General features: G+C 44.1%; 1 protein-coding gene across 2 annotated transcripts in view; it reads right to left on the minus strand.

Moving 5' to 3' along the window:
* Positions 1 to 27,310, minus strand: part of wwox (WW domain containing oxidoreductase) — a 1,021,417-nt gene that overhangs the window by 699,566 nt on the left and 294,541 nt on the right. For both annotated transcript variants that reach the window (XM_038806252.1, XM_038806251.1), the window contains exon 6: positions 20,409 to 20,497. In XM_038806252.1, the coding sequence (XP_038662180.1) occupies positions 20,409 to 20,497 (89 nt within the window). The remainder of the gene's footprint in view (positions 1 to 20,408; positions 20,498 to 27,310) is intronic.

A 27,310-nucleotide genomic window follows, 5' to 3' on the forward strand; every position in this document is an offset into this window, starting at 1 on the left:
GCCCAAATATTTAAGAACTCAGTGACCAATCTAAACGGGTATGCCACCACTGTCACAGACTTTATCAGCAAATGGGTAGAAGACTGCGTGCCAAAGAAAGTAGTACGAATGTTCCCCAACTGGAAACCATGGCTTAATTGGGAGATTGACTCCCTACTACTAAAGGCCAGGTCTCAGGCGTTCAAGTCAGGTGACCCTGACCTATCCAAGAAATCCAGCTACAACCTCCGCAAAGTCATCAGGGATGCCAAGAGACAATATCAGGACAAGCCAACGTCACAGACTAACGTCACAGACTTTCATCAGTTGTGGCAAGGCTTTAACAACATAACGGACTACAAAGCAAAGCCGAGCAGAATCTTCGGCAGCAGCGCATCCCTCCCCGATGAACTCAATGCATTTTATGCTCAGTTCGAGCAGAAAACCATCAAACTGCTGTCAACTGGCACACCAGCCCTGCACACACCCATAACCACCGTCACAGTTTTCAAAGTCAGATTGGCCTTCTTGAAAGTGAACCATCGGAAGACGATGAGTCCTGACGGGGACCCTGGTCGTGCACTCAGATCCTGCGCAGACCAGCTGGCAGAATGGTTCGCGGACATCTTCAGCCTCGCCCTACGTTCCGAGGTCCCCACCTGCTTCAAGAAGACCACCATCATACCGGTGCCGAAGAAGAACCAGACAACATGCCTCAACCGGTCCAGAGCAGATGCCATCGCCCTGGCCCTACACTCATCACTGGAGCATTTCGACAACAAGGGCTCCTTACACCAGGCTCTTATTTATTGACTACAGCTCCACCTTCAACACCATAATCCCAGCCAAGCTCTTATCAAAGTACCAAAACCTAGCACTTGGTTTCTCACTCTCCAACTGGATCCTCGGCTTTCTGACCCATAGACCATAATCAGAAAAGATAAACAACACACCCTCCATGATAGGCCTCAAAACCGGGGCCCTGCAAGACTGCGTACTTAGCCATTACTATACTCCCTATAAACAAATGACTGCATGGCAAAATTTGGTTCCAACTCCATCTACACGTTTGTTGACGACACGACCATAGTGGGTCGGAACTCGAACAACGATGAGTCAAAATACAGGAGGGAGATAGAGAACCTAGTGGAGTGGTGTAACGACAACAATCTCTCTCTCAATGTCAACAAAACTAAACAGCTGGTAATTGGCTTCAGAAAGTATCGTACACACCCCTGTCTGCAGCAACGGGGCTGAGGTGGAGATGGTTGACATCTTCAAATTCCTAGGTATGCACATCACCAAAAATCTATCCTGATCCAGCCACGTTGACGCTTCAACCAAGAAAGCACAACAGCGTCTATACGTTCTCAGGAAACTAAGAAAATTCGGCATGTCCACATTGACTCTTACAAACTTTTACCGATGCACCATGAAAAGCATCCTATCTGGCTGAATCACTGCCTGGTATGGCAACTGCTCGGCCCAAGACCGTAAGAAACTACAGAGAGTCGTGAACACAGCTCAGTCCATCACACGAACCCGCCTCCCATCCATTGACTCTGCTAACAACGCCAGCTGCCTGGGGAAAGCGTGTAGCATAATCAAAGACCCCTCCCACCCAGCTTATTCACTATTCCAACTTCTTCCATCGGGCAGGAGATACAAACATCTGAGAACACGCACTAACAGATTCAAAAACAAATTCTTCCCCGCTGTTACCAGACACCTAAACGACGCTCTTATGGACTGATCTCTTCACACATCTTCATGAGTAGTACTACACTCCTTTATGCTTCACCCAATGACTGTCTGTGTATTTACATTGTGTATTTTATGTTTGCCGATGTATTTTCTTTCATGTACGGAATGATCTGTCTGAACTGTACGCGGAACAATACTTTTCACTGTACCTCGGTACACGTGACAATAAACAAACCCAATCCAATCTTCTGTGATCTGGATCATCAGAGGAGGGACATGAGCTCAGAAAAGCGCGTTGGGGCCCGGTGGAAGTGCTGATGCATTGATGTGGGGAAATTGGCCAGGAATTTCAAACTTCCAATTGGCTGATTTCACTGCACAGGACCCTTCGTGAATGCCTCCAACATTGAACTCAATGTCACAGACTTGGGCCAGATATGTGGGACGTACTTGGATACTTACACTGGAAATGTGACGCTTGTTAATACCTGCTCTAATTCGGAGATTAGCCAGCAAAACTCAACTGACTACTGTAGCCACCGAAGCTGGCCACTTCCCGAGAATTGAAACGCATGCAGGGAAAATTGGACAATGTCAGAAAGGCAAGCAGGTTGCAGAACCTCTCTGTGGATTCTGTCTGTGAAGAAACCAGACAGCATAGAAACTAGCAAGTTTGCATACTAATTGAGCGATTCCCGGTGATTCCTGGGCACAATGGACACAACAATTAGCTGCAATAGAAACATTCTATGGCAGGTCAGACTTCTCGGATGCCAACGGAGTCTGAAACAAAAGGACACAAACAAGTTAGAAAGAACCGCCCCGCGATTGAGGAACAGCCTCAGTATTGGGAGATTCGTATCAATCGATTGGGATGCGACCCAATCGATTGCCAGTGAGTTAGGGGTCCACCCATAAGGGCGCGAAGCCCCTGGGATCTATAAAAGTATGGTCCCAAGACGAATTCGATCTCTTAGCCGGCCCTCCCAGCAGAAGACCTTTGCAGCAGCTCTCTAAGAACTTGAACGTGAAAAGGAGAGGCCTGGCCAATTGCTACACCGACAAGTAAGTGTCATACAACGCCCGCTACGAGAATAGACACTCCTGACCCCTTTAGTCCACATCAACTGGAAGCCTGCGGATCCAGGACAAAGCAAGAGGCCATTGAGTCATTGATCTGAACTTGAACTTGAACCTCGTGGCGGTATCATAAGGATACCTGGCAATTCTAGAGCTAAGGAATAAAACAGAGCCAATTGAGTGTAAAGCACACTCACCCAGAACGAGCAACAGTACCACAACTGACTCTCCACAATCCCCCTCCCCCACCAATCTGACTACACCCCAAATCTCATGACGAGCCGCCCCCCCCACCCCAGCCAATCACACAGCTTACCCCTTCCCTGATCAATACCCCGCCCCGATCATCCAACTACCCACTCACCCAGTCACTAACCCACTCAGTTACTGACTTGCACCTTTAAAAACATACCTCAATACTGCAGCTAGTTCTGTTAAAAAGCATGTTGTTTCCTTTTTTTCCAACTCTCCTGTACTTGCTGGACTGGTACCCTGGAGATCCATTTTTGCTTCAGGTGGGACCCACACTATAGTCAGGATGCTGGCACTGTTATCAATTGCGGTAAAAACCATTAATGTTCTTCAGGTAAGGAAATCTGCCAACCTTATTTGGGCTGGCTCACATGTGACGCGAGGCCCATGGCAATGTGGTTGACTCTCAAACTGTCCTCTGAAATGGACTAGCAAGTCACTCAAGTTCAAGGGCAAGTAAAGATTGCCTGGAATGGCAACTGCTCAGCCCAAGACTGTAAGAAACGAAAGAGAGCCGTGAACACAGCCTAGTCCATCACGCGAACCTGCTTCCCATCCATTGACTCTGTCTGCACCGCCACTGCCTTGGGAAAGCGGACAGCATAATCAAAGACCCCTCCCACCCTGGTCATTCACTCTTCCAACTTCTTCCATCGGGCAGGAGATACAAACGTCTGAGAACATGCATCAGCAGGTTCAACATCAGTTTCTTCCCCGCCGTTAACTGACTCTTGAATGACTCTCTTATGGACTGATCTGATCTCTTCACACATACACCCCGTATGCTTCACCCGATGCTTGTGTCTACGTATTTACATTGTGTATTTATGTATGTCCTATGTTTTTTTTTTCATGTACAGAATGATCAGTGTGGACTGTACACGGAACAAAACTTTTCACTGTACCTCGGTACACGTGACAATAAAACAAATCCAGATGGGCAACGATTTCTGGCCTTGCCAGCTGAGAACTTATATAAATTATATGAAAAACTGAAGATTCAAAATAAGCAATTTTCAAATCTTTCAGTGGCAACCATTTAAATCATCTGTTCAGCAACGCAATCTTAAAATAAACAGAATATGGGATATAACCAATGTTTATTTATGCAGAGTTACTTAAACAGTCTAACATATTTTATCTTTTAGCATGAAATGGATTATGCTCAGTGTGCTGATTATTAAAACTAAGACATTCTAAAGAATTGTAAGTTTCATAGATTGTACATGATGAGAGTGAACAGATTTTTTTCATGTTTTCGATTTCTTTTCCTAGTTAAAATCAGAGAGACGGGCTCCGTAGCGGCACTCTCGCCTCTAAGCCAGAACTTTTGTGGGTTCGAGGCCCACTCCAAAGACCTGAGCACAAAACTGAGGTTGACAGTTTAGTGTGAGACTGAGAGTGTGCTATATTAACCAAAACAGAAAATGCTGGAAAATCTCAGCAGGTCTGTAGGGAGAGAAAAGAGCTAACGTTTCGAGTCCAGATGACCCTTTGTCAAAGCTTTGTCAAAGTGTGCTACATTGTCAGCTGCTGTGTTTGAGATGGGACATTAAATTGCGATCCTGTCTGCAGATTAAAAGAACCCTGGTGTTTGACACATTAATAATCTTTCAGCCAATATCATCAGAAGAGATTATCGGACAGTCATGTTTCCTATAATTTCTTACAGTACAACAATGCTTACATTTCAAAACTGCTTGAAAATACTTTGGGATATCATAGGATGTTGGAAAAGGCACCATATGTTAGTCTTTCTTTGTTCTACCTTTCTGCCCTCATTTTCCTCTTTTCTTGGATATTCCTATACCATGCACCTGTTCTCCAGCCTCTGCCATCACCATTTTGCCACTGTAAGAAGTCTCACAACATCAGGTTAAAGGCGAACAGGTTTGTTTTGAATCACTAGCTTTCGGAGCACAGCTCCTTCCTCAGGTGAAGGAAGGAGCTGTGCTCTGAAAGCTAGTGATTTGAAACAAACTTGTTGGACTTTAACCTGGTGTTGTAAGACTTCTTACTGTGCTCACCCCAGTCCAACACCAGCATCTCCACATCACTTTGCCACTAGAATAGATTGGTCCAAAAATTGCTCGCCTGATTATTTTATGTGGAGTAGTCCGATCACAAATCTCTATCATAGCCAATCAAATTTTATTATGCTGGAAGAGCAGATTTTAATTCGACATATGGACGGAGCACAGCTTTGTGTACAATTGACAAGTCAATTGTGAGTGCTGCACCTAGTTGTTCCAATAGCACAATGTCCCAATCAAAATAGGATAGTTGAGGGTACGACTGGTACTTCTGTACAATGACAGACAGGAGAAGACCTTTTGGACCATCTGGCCTGTCCTTGACAATATATATACACTACCCACCCCACCCAAAACAATGTGGTCCCTGGGGGAAAGGCAGAAACACATTTAAAAACCCATGCCAATCTGAGGAGAGAAAAAAATTTCTCAGTGAAATTTCTCTCCAACTTCCCCACCATGATCAAAGGTAGTCCAGAAGACCACCTTGGTCCTGATACTTCTCTGGCGTACCTACCTTTCATACAAGTTGCCAGAAACAAGTACAGCTCACACAAGCCTGAGGAAAACAATCCACAGAAAAAGAACCACCTTGTGACAGCTATCCCAGATCCAGCCTCATAAAATTTAAAACTCTGACCCCCCTCCCCACAACCTATTTAATTCAAACAGACTGTCAACTCAAACACGATATGCTACCTTTATCTCATAAACCTCAATCAGATCACCCCAAAGTTGACATTTCTTTAAAGCCCCACCCTCTACAAGCCTATCTGGGTAACTAAGATGTTTCAAACAGGGAATTAATCCTTTGGCCTTCGTCTGCACCTTCTCCAAAATTTCAAGATCACCCATTATGTGAGAACACCAAAATTAGAATGGTATTCCAACTGAGGGCTGACCAATGTCCTGGACAAGGTCAAAATGATTTATCTTGGAGTCAATGCCCCCAACACTTTATTCTCTCTAACTGTTGCCTCACAGGATTTCTCATGAACCTTTAGAGATCTATGTATTCGAACACCCAAGTGAGACTATAAATTCATTGCAAGGCAAATGTGTGAATTTGCATGCTGTATTTATTCACAACGCATTAGACTTAGCAAGTGATGTACTTGGATAGCTTGGCTCAGATTAGCTTTGGTACTACATAGAGTTGATCATAAATAAATTGTACATACAAGATTTAGCTGAATGAAGCTGCATATTTGTACATCTCCCCAGCTTCTGTTGATGACTATGAGTTAAACAAAGAATCAAACTGTAAATTTGCCTTTCTTACTGAAATTGCTGCATTTGGGAAATAAACCTGAAGAGTTTCTTCAGATCAAGCCTGTGTGTTAAATTTAATAAGCATCTTGTTCCATTTTCTTCCTCTATGTATGTTAAAAAACTGTTACAGGTGGGGGAAAAAAGCTTGGAACGGAGTACAACAAAGTTTACACTTTATTGCATTCCAGCACAGTTACTTGTTTTTTCCTCAAAATATGTGTATCTTGGGGACACTTACAGCAAAACTTTACCAATTTGCCATTTCATTGCAACAGATCCTTCCCCATTTTAAGTCTTGATTTGTTTCATTGTAAGATTACTCCTTAATCAATATACAATGCTTAGATTTTAATCTTAGACACGCAATCTACACATCTTGGTTCTCAACTGCGCTCATGTGAAATGAGGTTATCAAATGTGTGTGTGTTTATTTTACATGCATTTTAAAGTTTCCTTTAATCCCCTATAAAAGTTATTTTGTTTCAAGCATAAGGGACACAAACCAGACACAGTACTTCTGAATGTTGATTTAACTAAATCTAAACTATGCATGTTTGGCACCATAATTCGTGATCACTGAGTGACCTTGGCCCATTATTTCATGTTTTATTTTACAGTAAATCATTCACCCATCCTCTTCCCGCAGAGCATGCATACAAATATTTACTAAACCAGGAGCAATGAGATACAGCTTCTACTGGATCTAGTTTCAGAGTCAAACATTGGGTTGTTTCGACACCCTTTCAATAATAGCAATGCATTGGACTGTTAAACAGGAATTGATACAATTGGGAAGTCCAGCTACACAGTACTGTACTTCATTTTTTTTCCCACGTACAATGCAAATGTCCACCCCCTCACCTGAAGCTGTTGGCACCTTGATGGGACTTGATTCTCAGTGGTGCTGGTTACCTCAAGAGGACATAGCCAAATTACGTTTCTTTGTTTTAAAATACTAAAGCCGAGTGTTAACCAACCAATTGACCACAGACGTATTGCAAACAGGCCTGATCCGGGCTTCACATTATCCTTCAAACAGGTCCGTTGAGCTGAGGCTGAGTGATTGACACCAACTGCAAGCATCAATATCACATCTAGATGGGTTAGGTTAGCTCAGCACACATCAGGAACCAAACCCAGTACTTCCCTAGTCAATAGAGATTGGTTACTCGCCAGATAAACTTTGTCAAGCCATTGTGGGATATCAGTCATTTTTTCTACATTAATTTTATTTTCACGTTCGGGAATATCAGTGTAGGAAAATAAACATTTTTCTAATTTTGCACTGAATGAAAGCAAAATAAAAGTGTGGATTAAATTAAAGAAGGCCAGGACTAATTTGTTAAAGGCAAATCATGTTGAACTAACTTGATTGAGTTTTAGTTTGATGAAATAACAGAGAGGATTGATGAGGGAATGTAGTTGATGCGGTTGTCATGGACTTGCAAAAGGCATTGGATAAGGAGCCACATGACAGGTTTGTCAGCAATCTCAAAGCTATGCAATAAAAGGACGGGACAATAAAGCTGGCTGAGAAACAGGCAACGAGAGCAGAAATGAATGGTTGCTTTTCCAGACTGGAGGAGGGCAAAACAGTGGGGCTCCCCTGGGATCGCTACTAGGAACACCACTTTTCCTGATCTATATAAATGGCCTTGACTTGACTGCACAAGGCACCAAACTTGAAAGTATTGTGCATTGTGAGGAGGGTAGTGACAGAATTCAAAAGGCCATACATAGATAGATTAAATTTAATGTGGAGAAGTGTGGTGTGATTCATTCTGGTAGGACAAATGAGAAGAGGAATATAAAATAAAGCCACAATTCTAAAGAGAGTGCAGGAGCTGAGGGAACTTGGGGGTTTATGCACACAAATCAATGAAGGTGGCAGCTGACAGGTTGATAGAGTAGTTAATAAAGCATTCAGGGTCATGGGCTTTATAAATAGAAGCATATATTAGAAGAGCAAGGAGATTCGGCCTTGACCTCAGTACAATCTCCAATTTTGGGCACCACACTTCATTTATATATATTTTTTTATTTGTTCATGGGACGTGGGCATTTCAGGCTGTGCCAGCATTTATTGCCCATCCCTAATTGCCCTTGAGGGGGCAGTTGAGAGTCAACCACATTGCTGTAGATCTGGAGTCACATTTCCTTCCCTAAAGGGCATTAGTGAACGAGATGGGTTTTTACAATATCGTTTCATGGTCATCATTAGACCTTTAATTCCAGATTTTTAGTGAATTCAAATTTCACCTTCTGCCGTGGCGGGATTTGAACTCTGGGAACCTGGGTCCCCAGAGCATTACTCTGGGTCTTTGGTTGATTGGTCCAGTGACAATACCACAATGCCACCGCCTCCCCTTAGGCAGCATATGAAGGCTTTGGCAAAGAGGCAGAAATGAGTTAGAAGAATGGTTCCAGGGATGAGGGACTTCAGCTGCGTGGACTGGAAAAGCTGGTGCTGTCCCCCCCCCCCCCCCCTCTGCTCAGCTCAGAGTGTAGTTCAGTGACACAAAGAGAATCATGATAATGCACATGAAGTAGAAACTCTTTCACAGTTACAGAGAGTTAATTGTTGCAAATGGGAATTTCTTTGCATTCACAAGATACATGGTCACTGTAATATGGGCACAACAAGAGCTTGATTAGCTGGAGACTGCTCTCCTAATGAGGCACTCATATTGTAATTGTCTAGTATGGTCTAGGTATGTAACAAAGTAACACCATTGGCTGGCGTAATGTCAAGTGTTACGCAATAATGTAATCGGAGCGTTTCGCGAGGTTTTGTGAAGTTTACCATTGTCCACCATTTGAACAGCATCTTGTAAATAAACCCCTTGCACTATGTTTTTGAGAAAACATTTTATTGGAGGCATTTTCAAATAATAAAAATAATCTTTATTGTCACAAGTCGACATACATTAACACTGCAATGACGTTACTGTGAAAAGCCCCTAGTTGCCACATTCCATGCCTGCTCGGGTACACTGAGGGAGAATTCAGAATGTCCAATTCACCTCACAGCACATCTTTTGAGACTTGTGGGAGGAAACCGGAGCACCCGGAGGAAACCCACGCAGACACGGGGAGAACGTGCAGACTCCACACAGACAGTGCCACGAGCCGGGAATCGAACCTGGGACCTTGTTGTGAAACAACAGTTCTACCCACTGTGCTACGGTGACGCTCAAGTATATACTTAACAAAGATGAAACAACACAAAAAACAACCGCGGCAACATCAACCAGCCTTAACATCCTGACACGCCGCCCCCCCCCCCCCCAACCAAACATCTACCCCCACTCTACCCACTGCCACCCCGGTGCCTACCCCGCTTTTTTAACTTTTACCCCAACTGAACTGAACCCCCCCCACCACTGCTGGTGACTCAATATTCCTTAAAGAATCGATGAACAGCTAACGCCTCAAGGTGAATGCCTCCTCTGCCCCCCCCCCCCCCCCACCCGCCATCCCACCCCCGCCAATGGCGAACCTGATCTTCTCTAAGTGCAGGAACTCTGCCAAATCGTTCACCCACAACCCGACACTCGGCAGCTCCGCGTCCCACCAGCCCAACAAAATCTCTCTCCGGACAGGCAGGGAGGCAAAGCCAATACATCGGCCTCTCTCCGCACCTGCATTCCCAGATCCTCCAAAGTTCCAAATATTACCACCTCCGGACTCACAGCTACCATTACCTCCAAAATCTTTGACATCATGCCTGCAAATCAGGTCCAAAACCCCCTCGACCTCGGACATGCCCAAAACATGTCGGCACGGTTCGCACACCCACCTCTCCTCCACCTCTGAAAAGAACCAACTCAGCCTGTACACCATCATGTGGGTCCTACGCACCACTTTAAGGACGCATTAACCCTCCACAAAGCCTCGCTCCATACTCCAGCCTCAAGCGCTCCCTCCTCCCTGTTATGCCTAACCTCCTGTGGGCACTGCCTCTCTTCACCAGCTCCCCATCTCTGTGACCTTGCCCTCTCCTCTTTCCTCCTCGGGCAGAGGTTTGTCCTGCAGCACTGGGGTTGGCATTGTCGGAATCAAAGGCACTTCCTTCCTCATAAAGTCCCTCTCCCATAGATACCTGAACCCATTCCCCTTTGACAACTGGTATGTCCCCTCCAGCTGCTCCAACTCAGCAAACATCCCTCCAACAAAAAGCATTCTATCCTCACCTACCGCCACCCCACAACCATCCAACCCCACTGGAGTAAACTTATGACTGTTGCAGATTGGCGCCTTCCATTCTAAAACGCTGCCGGCACTGGTTTCACACCCTCAACGCTCGTCCTACCACCAGGCACATGGATTACCTGGCCGGCGAGATCGGAAGAGGCGCCACAAATAGTTGCCTCAAACTGGTCCCTTTACAAGAGGCTGCCTCCATCCGTCCCCACACTGACAGGTCCTCTACGACCCATTTCCTAATCACTGCAATGTTTGCTGCCCAAAAATAGCTTTGCAATGTGGCAATGCTACACCCCCGTCCCCATCGATCCCTCTCCAACAACATCCTCCTAGCCCGCGGAGTCTTACCCGTCCACACAAACCTCAAAATCATCCCATTAACCTTCCTAAAAAAGGTCCTTGGCACAAAGACCAGGAGGAACAAAAACTTTGCCAACACCGTCATCTTTAAAATCTGGACCCAACCAGCCAACAACAATGGCAGCACATCCCACCTCTTAAACTCCGACTTCATTCCCTCCACCAATCCCACCACTTCAAATTATGCAGCTGAGCCCAACATTGCACCACTTGTATCCCAAGGTAACAAGATCTTGCCCCGACCAACCAAAGCGGCAGCCCCCCAAACCCCTATCCTGTCCCCAGGCATTAATTGGGAACATTTCACTTACACCTCAAAAAGAGATCAAATTCCCTCAAAATCCCTACGATTCAGTCAAAGCTCCCAACCGGGTCCAAAATATATAGCAGGGAATCATCTGCGTTGCAAAGAAACTTGGTGCCGGTGCCGCGCCCCCTCCCCCCCCCCCCCCCCCCCCCCCCGGCTCATTACCCCCCACTCCCACAAAACCCTGAGTGCCATTGCCAAGGGCTCAATTGCAGGGCAAAGAGTAGCGGGGTAAGCGGACACCCCTGCCTCAACACCAAAGTACTCCAAGCTGACCCTGTTAGTCTGTTAGGCACCATATACAGCAGCTGAATCGAGTCCACAAATCCCTGCCCAGACCCAAACTGCCCCTGCAACTCGAATACGTACGCCCACTCCACCTATCACAAGCTTTCTCTGCATCCATCGCCGCAACCACTTCCACTTCTCGGCCCTCCGAGGGCATCATTATAACGTTCAGTAACCTCGGGACATTCATTGACAGCTGCCGCCCCTTCACGAATCCCCACGCATCTCCACCTCCCTGATCAGCCACAGCTCCTATTTACCCAGCTCCCCAGGTCCACCCGCCACTCATCCTCTGGGCCTCCCCAAGATGTCCGCTGCCTTCTCCCCTTAACCAACTCCGTCATACCAACTTGGCCCACATCAGCATCCCTTCCTCCACCAACCTCCTCCCCCCATAAACAAGGAATCAAAAAACCAAGTCAATCCACCTCCCCCAAACCCTTCATGGATAGTTCCCCCACAGCACTCCCATTAACTAACCCGCCTGCTAGCGTAGTGGCCCACACTCAAGGCAACAATCTACCCCCCTTCCCCTGCCATCCCTCAGCCGCAATTCCCCAAAGAACTGTTGACCACACTTACCCAATCCACATCCACACACAGTAAATACAACAATCCGTACGTCATACACACCCACATTCCCCAGACTGGCATCTCCAAAGATCAGTGTCCTCACGAGCCTCCCATTCTCTCACAAAATTACTCACCTCCTCCGGCGTATTAAAATAGGATTGCTGATTCTGGTGCGTGACCCACAGACGAGCAGGATACAGCACCCCAAACTTTCTTGCAGAGGGCCGCCTTGACTCTGTTGAACCCAGCCTGGCGCTTGGCTAACTGTGCACCCAAGTCCTGGTTGATACACACCACACTTCCAAGGTACATTCTCTCGTCTCCTTCGCCCACCGCAGAATCTTCTCTTTGTCTAGAAAATGATGCAATTGCACCACCATCGCCCTTGCTGATACCCCGATTTCGGCCTCCTCCTCAACGCCCTGCGTGCTCGATCCACCTCGGGAGAACGGTCAAAGACCCCCTTCCCCACCCACATCTTCAGCTCATGCTTTGTTACTGCGTTCCTTCGATCCCCTTAGGCAGCCCCACAATCCGGAGAGTCTGCCTCCTGGAGCGATTCTCCAGGTCCTCCACATTCTCCCACAACCGCTTCTGGCCCTCTGCTATGAGCACCATCCCTGCCTTCAACAGTGTTAACCAGTCCTCATGATCCACTACCAACTCCTCTACCTTCTAGAGCGCTGAACACTGCGCCTCCAGCTTTTGCTACATTCTCTCAATAGCCGCCCTAATTGCCACTTTCGACAAAGGTCATTTTAAGAGCCAGAAGAAGGAACCATTGACGGAGATCCAGGCCTATACACCATCGGGAATGAGGTCGAGAGAAATGTGGTCAACTTTCAAGGCGAAGTCATTGTGGCAAGTAAAAATAATTCTCAAATAAACATTCGGACACCGTGCAGTTTGCGAGTGAATCTCAACCGTCACTGGCCATTGTATTACACAAGAATCTGTTTCAGTATTAGAGGCTTCCGTTCAGGACAACGTCAGCACCAGCTCTCTCCCAACGATCTGTGTATCAGATCTTGAGTGGGCTATCGGGTGTGCAATGCTACTTAGAAGGCATTTTGATTGCAGGTTCGAACGATGCAGAGCATGTAAAGAACTGAGAAGCTACTCTTGCAAGGCTGCGATTGCATAATCACAGGGTCAAGAAAGAGAAGAGCAAATTTTTCAAATGTTCTCTTCACTATCTTGGACACATCATCAACTAAGACGGTCTTTACAAAGAACCAAAGAAGATGTTGGAGATCCTGGATGCTCCATTATCGCAGAACGTGACTAAGTTAAGGTTGTTTCTAGGATTATTCAATTACTATGGAAAGTTTGTACCGCACTTAGAAACAAGGCTGAGGTCTTTCCCCACGTTGCATTGTAACAAATAAGCTTGGCTCTGAGCAAAAGGATTGTGAAAAACTGAAGCTGCAGATTGCTTGTGATGCGTCACCGTATGGGGTTGGAGCAGTTGTCTCATAAGAACGTAAGAACTAGGAGCAGGAGTAGGCCATCTGGCCCCTCGAGCCTGCTCTGCCATTCAATGAGATCATGGCTGATCTTTTGTGGAGTCAGCGCCACTTTCCGGCCCGAACACCATAACCGTTAATCCCTTTATTCTTCAAAAAATTATCTATCTTTATCTTAAAAAACATTGAATGAAGGAGCCTGAACTGCTTCACTGGGAAAGGAATTCCATAGATTCTCAACCCTTTTGGGGAAGAAGTTCCTCCTCAGCTCATCCTAAATCTACTTCCCTTTATTTTGAGGCTATGCCCCCTAGTTCTGCTTTCACCCACCAGTGGAAACAACCTGCCCGCATCTATCCTATCTATTCCCTTCATAATTGTATATGTTTCTATAAGATCCCCTCTGCATCCTTCTAAATTCCAATGAGTACAGTCCCAGTCTACTCAACCTCACCTTGTAATCCAACCCCTTCAGCTCTGGGATTAACGTAGTGAATCTCCTCTGCACACCCTCCAGCGCCAGTACGTCCTTTCTCAGTTAAGGAGACCAAAACTGAACACAATACTCCAGGTGTGGCCGCACTAACAGCTTATACAATTGCAGCATAACCGCCCTCTTCTTAAACTCCATCCCTCTAGCAATGAAGGACAAAATTCCATTTGCCTTCTTAATCACCTGTTGCACCTGTAAACCAACTTTTTGTGACTCATGCACTCGCACATCCAGGTCTCTCTGCACAGCAGCATGTTTTAATATTTTATCATTTAAATAATAATCCCTTTTGCTGTTATTCCTACCAAAATGGATAAGCTCACATTTGTCAACATTGTATTCCATCTGCCAGACCCTAGCCCATTCACTTAACCTATCCAAATCCCTCTGCAGACTTCCGGTATCCTCTGCACTTTTTGCTTTACCACTCATCTTAGTGTCGTCTGCAAACTTGAACACATTGCCCTTGGTCCCCAACTCCAAATCATCTCTGTAAATTGTGAACAATTGTGGGCCCAACACTGATCCCTGAGGGGCACCACACTAGCTACTGATTGCCAACCAGAGAAACACCCATTAATCCCCACTCTTTGCTTTCTATTAATTAACCAATCCTCTATCCATGCTACTACTTTACCTTAATGCCATGCATCTTTATCTTATGCAGCAACCTTTTGTGTGGCACCCTGTCAAAAGCTTTCTGGAAATCCAGATATACCATATCCATTGGCTCCCTGTTATCTACTGCACTGGTAATGTCCTTAAAAAATTCCATTAAATTAGTTAGGCACGACTTTCCCTTTATGAACCCATGCTGCGTCTGCCCAATGGGACAATTTCCATCCAGATGCCTCGCTATTTCTTCCTTGATGATAGATTCCTGCATTTTCCCTACTACCGAAGTTAAGCTAACTGGTCTATAATTACACGCTTTCTGCCGACCTCCTTTTTTAAACAGTGGTGTCACGTTTGCTAATTTCCAATCCGCCGGGACCACCTCAGAGTCTTGTGCGTTTTTGTAAATTATCACTAGTGCATTTGCACCTTCCCTAGCCATCTCTTTTAGCACTTTGGGATGCATTCCATCAGGGCCAGGAGACTTGTCTACCTTTAGCCCCATTAGCTTGCCCATCACTACCTCCTTCATGATAACAATCATCTCAAGGTCCTCACCTGTCATAGCCTCATTTCCATCAGTCACTGGCGTGTTATTTGTGTCTTCCACTGTGAAGACCGACCCAAAAAACCTGTTCAGTTTCTCAGCCATTTCCTCATCTCCCATTATTAAATCTCCCTTCTCATCCTCTAAAGGACCAATATTTACTTTAGACACTCCTTTTTGTTTTATATATTTGTAGAAACTTTTACTATCTGATTTTATATTCTGAGCAGGTTTACTCTCATAATCTATCTTACTCTTTTTTTATAGCTTTTTTAGTAGCTTTCTGTTGCCCCCTAAAGATTTCCCAGTCCTCTAGTCTCCCACTAATCTTTGCCAGTTTGTATGATTTTTCCTTCAATTTGATACTCTCCCGTATTTCCTCAGATATCCATGGTCAATGTTCCCTCTTTCTACCGTCCTTCCTTTTTGTTGGTATAAACCTTTGCTGAGAACTGTGAAAAATCGCTTGGAAGTTTCAACACTGTTCCTCAACTGTTCCACCATAAAGTCTTTGCTCCCAGTCTACCTTAGCTAGTTCTTCTCTCATCCCATTGTAATCTCCTTTGTTTAAGCACAAAACACTAGTGTTTGATTTTACCTTCTCACCCCTCCATCTGTATTGTAAATTCCACCATACTGTGATCTTTCCTTCCGAGAGGATTCCCAACGATGAGATCATTAATCAATCCTGTCTCATTACACAGGACCAGATCTAGGACCACTTGTTCCCTCGTAGGTTCCATTACATACTGTTCTCGGAAACTATCGCGGATAGATTCAATAAACTCCTCCTCAAGGCTGCCTTGACCGACCTGGTTAAACCAATCGACATAGAACATAGAACATAGAACGATACAGCGCAGTACAGGCCCTTCGGCCCTCGATGTTGCACCGACATGGAAAAAAAACTAAAGGCCATCTAACCTACACTATGCCCTTATCATCCATATGCTTATCCAATAAACTTTTAAATGCCCTCAATGTTGGCGAGTTCACTACTGTTGCAGGTAGGGCATTCCACGGCCTCACCACTCTTTGCGTAAAAAACCCACCTCTGACCTCTGTCCTATATCTATTACCCCTCAATTTAAGGCTATGTCCCCTCGTGCTAGCCACCTCCATCCGCGGGAGAAGGCTCTCGCTGTCCACCCTATCTAACCCTCTGATCATTTTGTATGCCTCTATTAAGTCACCTCTTAACCTTCTTCTCTCTAACGAGAACAACCTCAAGTCCATCAGCCTTTCCTCATAAGATTTTCCCTCCATACCAGGCAACATCCTGGTAAATCTCCTCTGCACCCGTTCCAAAGCTTCCACGTCCTTCCTATAATGAGGCGACCAGAACTGTACGCAATACTCCAAATGCGGCCGTACTAGAGTTTTGTACAACTGCAACATGACCTCATGGCTCCGGAACTCAATCCCTCTACCAATAAAGGCCAACACACCATAGGCCTTCTTCACAACCCTATCAACCTAGGTGGCAACTTTCAGGGATCTATGTACATGGACACCGAGATCCCTCTGCTCATCCACACTACCAAGAATTTTACCATTAGCCAAATATTCCGCATTCCTGTTATTCTTTCCAAAGTGAATCACCTCACACTTCTCCACATTAAACTCCATTTGCCACCTCTCAGCCCAGCTCTGCAGATTAAAATGTAGATTAAAATCCCCCATGATAACTGCTGTACCATTTCTACATGCATCAGCTATTTCTTTGTTTATTGCCTGCCCCACCATAATGTTACTATTTGGTGGCTTATAGACCACTCCTATCAGTGACTTTTTCGCCTTACTATTCCTGATTGCCACCCAAATGGATTCAACTTTATCCTCCATAGCACCGATGTCATCCCTTACTATTGCCCGGATCTCATCCTTAGATAACAGAGCAACACCACCTCCCTTACCATCCACTCTGTCCTTCCGAATAGTTTGATACCCTTGGATATTTAACTCCCAGTCGTGACCATCCTTTAACCATGTTTCAGTAACGGCACTAAATCATAGTCATTCACGATGATTTGCGCCATTTACATTACATTATTCCAAATACTACGAGCATTCAGGTAAAGTACACTTATGTTGGCTTTTATACCTCTGTTTTGAATCTTAACACCTTGATCAGTAACCTCTCCTAAATTATTTTCCTCTTACCTTTTCTCCTAATTTTCCTTGTCGTTGAACCTTGCCTCGCATATAATGCCTTCAGGCGAAGAGCGACCAATAGCATTTTCTTCCAGGACGTTGATTAGTGTTGGGTCCAACTTGAGAAAGAAGCTCTCAGCATTATTTTTGTTATTCAAAGAAATGAAATGAAATGAAAATCGTTTATAGTCACGAGTAGGCTTCAATTAAGTTACTGTGAAAAGCCCCTAGTCGCCACATTCCGGCGCCTGTCCAGGGAGGCTGGTACGGGAATCGAACCGTGCTGCTGGCCTGCTTGGTCTGCTTTAAAAGCCAGCGATTTAGCCAAGTGAGCTAAGCCAGCCCCTAAGATTCCATAAAGGTTCCATAATTACTTATTTGGCCTTCAATTTATTCCATTGACCGACCATTGTCTCTTAATAACTACTTTTGGGTCACATAAGGGATACCTTATGCTAGCTGATTACAATGTTGAGCGTTAATCTTGTTGGCACACAATTATGTCATTGAATATCTTGGTGTGAATAGCACGCGAACAGTCTTCTAGACTGTGGCTGGAAGATCAACAAGTCCAAAAAGATAAGCGCCAATCTGATGAACATACAACATATTCTATCTGCCTCATGTGAAAAATGTTCTGGTAATGTCTGTCTTCCCAGGAGCAAAATTTGCCTGAACAGTTCCCGTGATGGGGAAGGTGTTGAATTTGATTCAACAACTCACTCTAACGCAGGAGCACAGAAAGAATCCAGACCTTGAACCTTATCTTACCCGGCATCTTGAATTGACAATACAAAATGGAGTATTGTTGTGGAGTATCAGAGTAATCATTCCGCCGCAGCACGAGGGCTATCCCGGTGTAGTTAGAAAGAAGGAGTTGGCAAGAAGCTAATTCTGGTGGCTCGGGTTGGATGCCCAAATAGAGGGGAAGGTGGGTAATGCCAATCCTGCACTGCATTGAGAAATTACAACGTTTGCATCCTTGGTAATAGCCTACCAAGCCATGACAAAGAATCCATGTCGATTGTGCGGGACCATTCGAAGGACAATTGTTTTTGGTCATGATTGACGCGCATTTGAAGTGGCCGGGCATTGCTCTCATGAAATCGACAGCTACAGAACAGACCACAGGAAGGCTTGATGAGGTATTTGCAAGATTTGGGTGGCTTGAACAACTTGTGAGGAATAATGGTACTCAATTCACATCAGCTGAATTCGGGGACTAACTGAAGGGGTGTGGCATCCGTCACATGTCACATCTGCCCCCTACCATCCAGCTATCTTTGGCTTAGCTGAATATTTTGTACAATCGCTCAAGGTTGTGAGGGATAAAGGCTCTCTACCTAAACGTGTCAATAGCTTTCGAATGACACACAGAAACAACACAAAGCTCACCGGCTAGACTGATGTTTAAAAGGAAACTTTAGACTCACCTTTCAACTTCACAGATAGGTAAGCAACAACATCAGTCACAAGTGGCTAGAAGGGAGCAATATTCCAAAAGCAGAGTCTTTGACCATGGGCAGTGTGTTCTTGCGCGAATCATAGAATCACAGAATTTACAGTGCAGGAGACCATTCAGCACATGAAGCCTACACCAGCTCTTGAAAGAGCACCCTACCATGCCTCCACCCTACCCCCGTAACCCCACTTAACCTTTTTTGGACACTAAGGGACAATTTAGCACGGCCAATCCATCTAACCTGCACATCTTTGTGGGAGGAAACGGGAACACCTGGAGGAAACCCACACAATGGGAAAATTACACCTCAGGTGAAAAATGGACTCCATGAATTGTATTTGCCAAAACTGATCTGATTTAATATCCTGTACAATCTGACGATGAACAAATTTGAGGTCAGCACACTGACCAATTATTGTCTGCACACAGTGAGTACAGAATCTGTCCCAGATATTTCCACCACAAAGTATGGACAGTGACATGCCAGACGTGAGTACAACTGCCGAAATTATGGAATCTGTTACGACAGAATCATACGCACAACTAGAGACAGTACCTGAGTTGGTTGTCAGGTGTACCATTGACCAGTGTAAAGGAAGACAGTCCCCAAGAGCCAAGTTCCTGAATGTCGCGTTCTGCCAAAATGAGACAGACATCCACCCAAGAGACCATCTTACTGATGTATACATGTTTCTGTAACATAACAGTGTTAGTTATGGCATAATGTGTTGGATCTGTGTTAAAGTGTTTGATTGAGTAAAAACGCCAGAGTCACTGAAGGAGTAAAGAGGGAGAGATGTTATGTGTTAGAGTTCACCATTGTACCCTATTTGAGCAGTGCTTGTAAATAAATCCCTTGTTCTGTGTTATACGAACTCGACGTGTGCCACCTTTGATTCATTCACTTTGCGGCTACAACAAAGAATGTAACAGTTCTCTTGTCATCTTCTCATGACAAGTTAGATGCTTGAGTAACAAGCACAATTGTAAAGTGTCTATATATGTACAGCAAACTTAGTTTGTTGAACAGTAGTTCTTGAGCTCGTAGAATACTCGTAGAATAAGTTTTTTTAATTGTTTGGACCTTCAGCGCCTCCATGTCGAGTGTCGCTTATACACTATAACATAACTATTCAAGCATTCTAGAAAAGCTACAGCAAAACTAAGCAATGCTTCTCCAGTCTACCCGCTCAATGTTTATTCACCTAAACCTGAAAATACCCCCTTACTGCAATGATGTGACCATTTCTTTCCCATGCCATGCAGTGCGATACGGTGATACATAATTTGATGCTCTAGACCATTAGTACAATATCTGAAGTTGTTAATAGGACCAGGCCTTTGGGTCTTGATCCACTAATGCGACAACAGTTCTGAAAATAGCCCAATGCAAACTTTCAGGCCCACCACATGTGAAAAGAATAAAAGTTCATAAGGCTAAAGAAAAACAGATTGGAAAGAACTGCTCAAACCTACTGCTGTCTTACCATCGCAAAACCTGCCTCAGTAAGTGCAGCAAACCATTTTGAAATAAATTTGGTGGGGGTTGAGGAATGGGGTTATGATAAGTCCATCTACAATATATGACAAAGTTTTCCAACATGGATGTCTACTTACAGGTTCATTGCCTTGTAGGTTTCTGCAAACTGCCTGACACTGCTCAGGGAAGATAAATCCAAGGTCATGGCTTCTACCTTGGCTTTATGCTGAAACAAAACACAAGTGCACAATGCAACAAATTAGAGCCATCATAAAACATAGAACATACAGTGCAGAAGGAGGCCATTCGGCCCATCGAGTCTGCACCGACCCACTTAAGCCCTCACTTCCATCCTATCCCCGTAACCCAATAACCTCACCTAACCTTTTTGGTCACTAAGGGCAAATTATCATGGCCAATCCACCTCACCTGCACGTCTTTGGACTGTGGGAGGAAAACCGAGCACCCGGAGGAAACCCACGCTGACACGGGGAGAACATGCAGACTCCGCACAGACAGTGACCCAGCGGGGAATCGAACATGGGACCCTGGCGCTGTGAAGCCACAGTGCTATCCACTTGTGCAACCGTGCTGCCCCATCAACGGCCAGAGTTCTCCCAAAATATTAAAAACTGCACAGCACGCTATGAGTCAGCCTCAATCACAAATTAATGGCAGAGTCCATTTTTCAAAAACAAAATAAACACTGTAAAACAGAATACGAGAGAAATGGCACAATAATAAAAAAAACCTGTCTGTGCAGCTCGTGAAATAAAATACAAAACTGCTCGGAGTTGCTTAGGTGACAAGCTTGATGAGGCAGCTTGGCAGTTGTAAATTATAAGTTTCATTCTTTTGCTGACTCCATTTGTCAAGCACTTTTGTGCTGGATAATGTGTTTCTCTCACAACACTCCCATCTTGTAGTAGGACTACCAATTGAGTTATTTGGGCATAAGGCAATTTGCTGAAGTGATTCCAGCAATCTGAATTGTGAGTTGCTGTGTAAATACACATTTGGAGCACAAGCCAGCCGGAGGAAAGAGTGCACTTAAGAAAGTTAACACAAAACAAAACAACTGCTCTTAAAAGCTTTTTCTGAACTACAGCATGTAATGTATTCTTCCTTAAATGAATCATTACATTACGTATGTTCATAAAAAGATGGCACTGAGTAGGTGAGAATGGTGTTAAAATCCACAGTAAATGCAATTTTATTCACCCTTAAGAGTATCCCGTCTTTATTTGTAAATGCCTCGCATTTTCTGCTCAACCATAAAACTCTTTTTGAAAACAAAAGAGCTTTATGTAAAAAGTTATTTTCATGGGTGAAAACTGATTTACATTCTTGCTAAAAGCTTTGTTGTGGTTTTTATGTCATATCATAAATCTTCAATCCATTATTAATGATGTTGTGGAAACACAGATTACACAAAGGATAGAAACACAGAGGCTGAAGTTTAAAAATTTCGGCATCCAACAGCACAAGGCTCTTAATTAGAGCCCTCCAGGGTCAATGCTCACTTCAACGAAGTTACCTGGAAAAGGGATGGAACGTTGCTGAGATGGCCAGGAAAGTGAGGCCAATCCGCTGAACGAATTTCAAAAGAAAAGATTACTTTTCATCAGTTTGTTTTTGCAAATTATTTCCAACACAGAAGGAATTTAATTTTGCACGACACATTTTGTCCAGAGACAACTTTTGTTACCTTTCAAATATCAGAACGACATGACTGGTTATGGTCAAAATCGGTAGCCCAGTGCTTAGCAATGTTGCTTCACAACGCCAGCGTCCATTCCCGGCTTGGGTCACTGTCCGTGCGGAGTCTGCACGTTCTCCCCGTGACTGTGTGGGTTCCGGGTGCTCCGGTTTCCTCCCACAAATCCCGAAAGACGTGCTGTTTGGTAATTTGGACATTCTGAATTCTCCCTCCATGTACCCGAACAGGCACGGAATGTGGCGACTAGGAGCTTTTCACAGTAACTTCATTGCAGTGTTAATGTAAGCCTACATGTTACGATAAATGATGATTATAAATCCTCATTTCGGAAAGCAGTGCTCATCAGACCAAGCACGGTTGATAATATTTACACGGAATTGCTTTTGTTCCAGGGGGAACAACGAAAGGTTCTTCTCATGCCACTTTTTACAAAGAGTGTTAGCTGGAAATTGGACCATCCCTAGTAAAAATTTTTGTTTTTGGAAAAACAATTAGGTTAGAAACCTAAATTGAAGGGAAAAATCTTAAGGGTGTGTATCTTGAACAGCTACAGTATTAATGATATTGACTGGGCCACCTTACAGGTATTATCAGAAATATCAGATTCCACATGAATGGAAAGGCTACATTTAGGTTGAAGTGCTGGCAAAGTGGCAAACTGCTAAATCAAAAATTATTGCCGTCCCAACATTAACTCTTTGAAAGACACATCACTGTACCCTCCCGATGAATTCTACCTGTCTGTCTCTCTATCTGATCGTAGCTACTCTTACCGGGAGAGCTGCCGCAATCAATTATTTTTGTCAAATTTGCAACTTTACCAGATGCAATTAATTAATCTGCAGCCCACAATCTTTACACAGTCAGCACAGCAATTTGTACCTTGTGATCAGCTTAATATAGCACGAGGAAAGTGGGAAGAAATGAAACTGTTTTATCTATTTTTAGCTTGGTGATAGTCCAGTTTAGCTCAGTCAAAAGGAAGAAGATGCATTTACACGGTGTGTTCAACATAGCTGAACAATGTCCCAAAGCAGCAGGACAATGTAATTCAGACTCTGCAGGAGAACAGCTGAAACCTTGAAAATACTGGGTAAAATATTATTTATGTGTTTTTTTCCATTTTGTTTTCACAACTCTTCTTCCGAAGTTAAGGCAGATGATCAGGAGAACCCACGTGAAAATTCATCAAGTTTTGGAAACAATTGCATCCAGAATCAGACTCCAAGCCTAACTCAAAATCAATGTGAGAATTTGCTGTGTGAGTGAATGATGTACTTAATTACATGTACAACTGGCAGCTACTTTTGATCTTAGCTGAAACAATTTGGGGAGTCTATATCTAGGAGTCAGTTGACACACCCCTAGATTGGTTAGAAAGACTGTAAGAAACCAATCCTGAAGGATTACTTTGATGAAAACAAATGAGTTAATGTCCAAGAAAGACATATCCTATCTCAGCAACCTTGATTTTTTTTAAGAGAAAGTGTAATTTCAAGTGTATGCCTTACATTTAAAATGTAGTGTGCCCGGATGTTCAGAATGCTGCTGAAGTTTTGAAACAGAAGACGCTACACAGGTTTTAGGCAGCAGGAATCCTGAGTGAATTTTGTACATGGTTATGGAATTGGGAAAAAGAAAAGAAGCACAAGTACACATTGGGGTGTGTGTCAGTTCGGGTAATAACTGAGAGGAGGGCACCTGGGCTTGGTGCTGGATTCCCATGGTTTAGAAACACAATATAATTCATAGAGAATATAAAGTTAGGCAGGACAAGATTTTCAAGTGCACTAGATGATGGATGCGGTACTGTGGAACCAGGAAGTTATGGGCATGTAATGTTATCGAATGCTACAATCCTTCACAGTTCAGCCAAATGTAGACAATTCCAGATTATAGTTCATTTTGACGCGATTCGCCCTGAGTAGCTTTGGAGGATATTTCAGCTTTTACAGTGACTAAGACCTTACTCATTAATGAAGGACTGAGTGCAGTCAACCCTGGGCACCCACTTGTTCTCAAATTCTCAGGCACCACTCTTAAGTCAGATCAAGCTCCTTCTACCTCATAAAAGAAAATATTTCCTCCAACGTGAGAGTACACTGCCCTGTTTTTACTACCACCCTCTGAAACAGACCAGTCAGAATGATACACTGGGAGACCTGAATACATTGCTGTATGATAACGAGATGGGAAAAGCTCATTAGATTGGCTGAAATAACCAGCCTGCTTGAATCAATTTAAGCATCAGCATTCTAAGCGACTTCTGTTATGGACAGGAGGGGGTTAAAATTAGACAGTCCTGATTTATCTTCTCACCAACCTCCTGTAAACAGAAGAAAAGGTGTTTTGATTTTGATTCCTCCCTGTATAAGCCATGGTGTGCTTCTCAAACCCCTTTAGTTTTGGTGTGATCCAATTTTCTATTAATAACCTCACAGCAAACAGGATTAGTTTATTTCACACACTTTTTAGGAAGAGGATTCACAATGTCTCCCATTTTTACATTCAGTAAAAGGGGGATACAGAAAAGAAAGAGGCACAGGGAAAAGAACACAGAGAAAATAAGAATTACTTAATAAGTTTCACTTAAGTGCAGAGTCCAGAATCAAAGTCCAACGGTGTGTTCCTTCACAGAGGTCAGGAAGCTGAAGCTTCCAGCAGAGGTGACTTCTCTGATGAGATAGGCATACAGAAGTTCCAGTAGAAAAAAAAATGTATGGGGGGCCAGGCATTCAAATCTGGGCAGAGCACTGGTTCTGAGCTGATGCTTGTTAGATGGAAGATGGCAATACAGCACGACAGGGTAACTGGACCCCCACCCTAGCTGGGAGAACACGCGACATGACTCCCGCCTTTCCATTTTGGGTTTGGCAGAGAATGTTTATTCCTATGTCTCAATTTTTGAGATGGTTAATGCTTCAATCATGCCTTGCTTAAGAAGTGTAAATGGTCTTTGTATAATTCCCTCGGAAGTTGGTCTTCGGCAGCTCCATAGTTCGTTAGCATAAGTTCAGAGAGAATGAGGTGGCAGCTTCTCTGAATGCCAGAAAGTTGCTTTTATTTCAGTTATAGCCTACCGTGGCTTCAGTCGTTTTGAAGTCTTAGTCCAGTTATTAAAGTTTTATAAATTAGCCGTGATGGTTGATATGGAGTGAGGACTTATCCCCCAACACTTCACATAGAACTAGCATATCTATATATTTTGATGTACTCATTCACGGGTTGTGAGCATCACTAACAAGGCCAATAGTTATTGCCCTTCCGAATTGCCCTTAAGGTTGTGGTGGTCTGCTATACACTTGAACCGCTGCAGACTATGTAGGTACACCCACAATGCTATTAGGAAAACAGTTTCAAGATTTTGACCCAATGAATGAATGGTGATATAGTTGCAAGTCAGGAAGGTCTATGATTTGGAGTGGAACTTGCACGTTATGGAGTTCCCAAGCATCTTCTACTCTTGTCCTTTTAGGTGGCAGAGGTTATGCATTTTAAAGGCGCTGTGGAAGGAGTCTTGGTGAGTTGCTGCAGTGAACCTTGTAGATGGTACAAATAAAATCACAGAAGTGTTACGATGCAGAAGGATGCCATTCGACCCATGTCTTTAAAGGCTCACCAAATTAGCATTCTAACTTAGTGCCATTCTCCTGCCTTTTCCCCATTCCCTCGCACATTGTTTCTATTCAAATAACCATCTAATTCCCGCTTGAATGTCTCGATTGAACCTGCCTCCACCAAATTTCCAGGCAGTGCATTCCAGACATTGTGTGAAAAAAATAATTCTCACATCACATTTGCTTCCTTTGCAAATCACTTTAAATCTGTGCCCACAGGATCTTGATCCTTTTACCAGCGGCAATGGTTCCCCCTGAATCTACTCTGTTCAGCCCTCTCATGATTTTGAACATCTCTAACAAATTTCTACTGAACCTTTTTCTCTTCAAGCAGAACACCCCCAACTTTTCCAATCTATCCTCATTACAGAAGTTTCTCACTATTGTAACCAGTCTTGTGAACCTCTTCTGCACTCTCTCTCCAATGCATTCACTCCCTTCCTATAGTGACACCCAGAACTGTACACAATATTCTAACCGAGTGTCTTATATAAGTTCAACGTAACCTCCTTGTGCTTGCACACTCTGCCCTATTAATAAAGCCCAGGATTCTATGTGCTTTATTAACTACTTTCTCCACTGGTCCTTCCACCTTCAATGATCTATGCACATAAACACCCAGGTCTCTGTCCTCTTGCACTCCCCTGAGAATAGATTTTTTTCTAATCTCTGCCTCTGTTATTCATATAAAATGCATCACCTGACAGTTCTCCACATTGACCTTTATATGAAATGAAATGAAAATCGCTTATTGTTACGAGTAGGCTTCAATGAAGTTACTGTGAAAAGCCCCTAGTCGCCACATTCCGGCTCCTGTCCGGAGAGGCTGGTACGGGAATTCCACCTACCTGCCCATTCCACCAATTTATCTTTGTCCCTTTGAAGCTCTACACCAGGGGTGGGCAAACTTTTCCGTGCAAGGGCCACATTCAGAAATTCACAATTCACAAAGGGCCGCATAGTATATTAAGTAAAATAATTACTTCACCCGGTTATGATTCTGGGCGCCTCATATAGAACATAGAACAGTACAGCACAGAACAGGCCCTTCGGCCCTCGACGTTGTGCCGAGCAATGATCACCCTACTCAAGTCAACGTATCCACCCTATACCAGTAAGTAACCCAACAGCCCCCCCCCCCCCCCCCCCATTAACCTTAAAAAAGAATTTTTTAAAAAAAATTAAAAAAAAAAATTTTTTTTTTTTAATGACTTGGTGGGCCGCAGAAATACCTTTGGCGGGCCGCATGCGGCCCGCGGGCCGTAGTTTGCCCACCCCTGCTCTACACTGTCCTCCTCACAGCTTATGATGCTTCCGAGTTTTGTATCATCCACAAATTTTGAAATTGTCTACATAATTAATATATATCAAGTAAAGCAATACTGACCTCTGAGAACTCCACTTCCTCTAGTCTGAAAAATATTGACTGACCTATTACTCAGCCAATTTTGCATCCACGTTGTCACTGACCCTTTTGTTCCATGAGCTGACGTCTCTCACAAGTCTGTTGACACACTGCTGCCACTGTGAATCAGTGTTGAAGGGAGTAAATGATAAAAGTGGTGGATGGGCTGTCAATCCAACAGGTTGCTTTGTGCTAAATGATAGGTATCCAGCTTCTTAAGTGTGCTGGAGCCGCATTGATACAGGCAAGTGGAGAGTATTCCATCACACTCCTGGCTTGTGCCTTGCAGATGGTGAA

This window comes from Scyliorhinus canicula, chromosome 9 (assembly GCF_902713615.1).
Source record: "Scyliorhinus canicula chromosome 9, sScyCan1.1, whole genome shotgun sequence".
Lineage (NCBI taxonomy): Eukaryota > Metazoa > Chordata > Chondrichthyes > Carcharhiniformes > Scyliorhinidae > Scyliorhinus > Scyliorhinus canicula.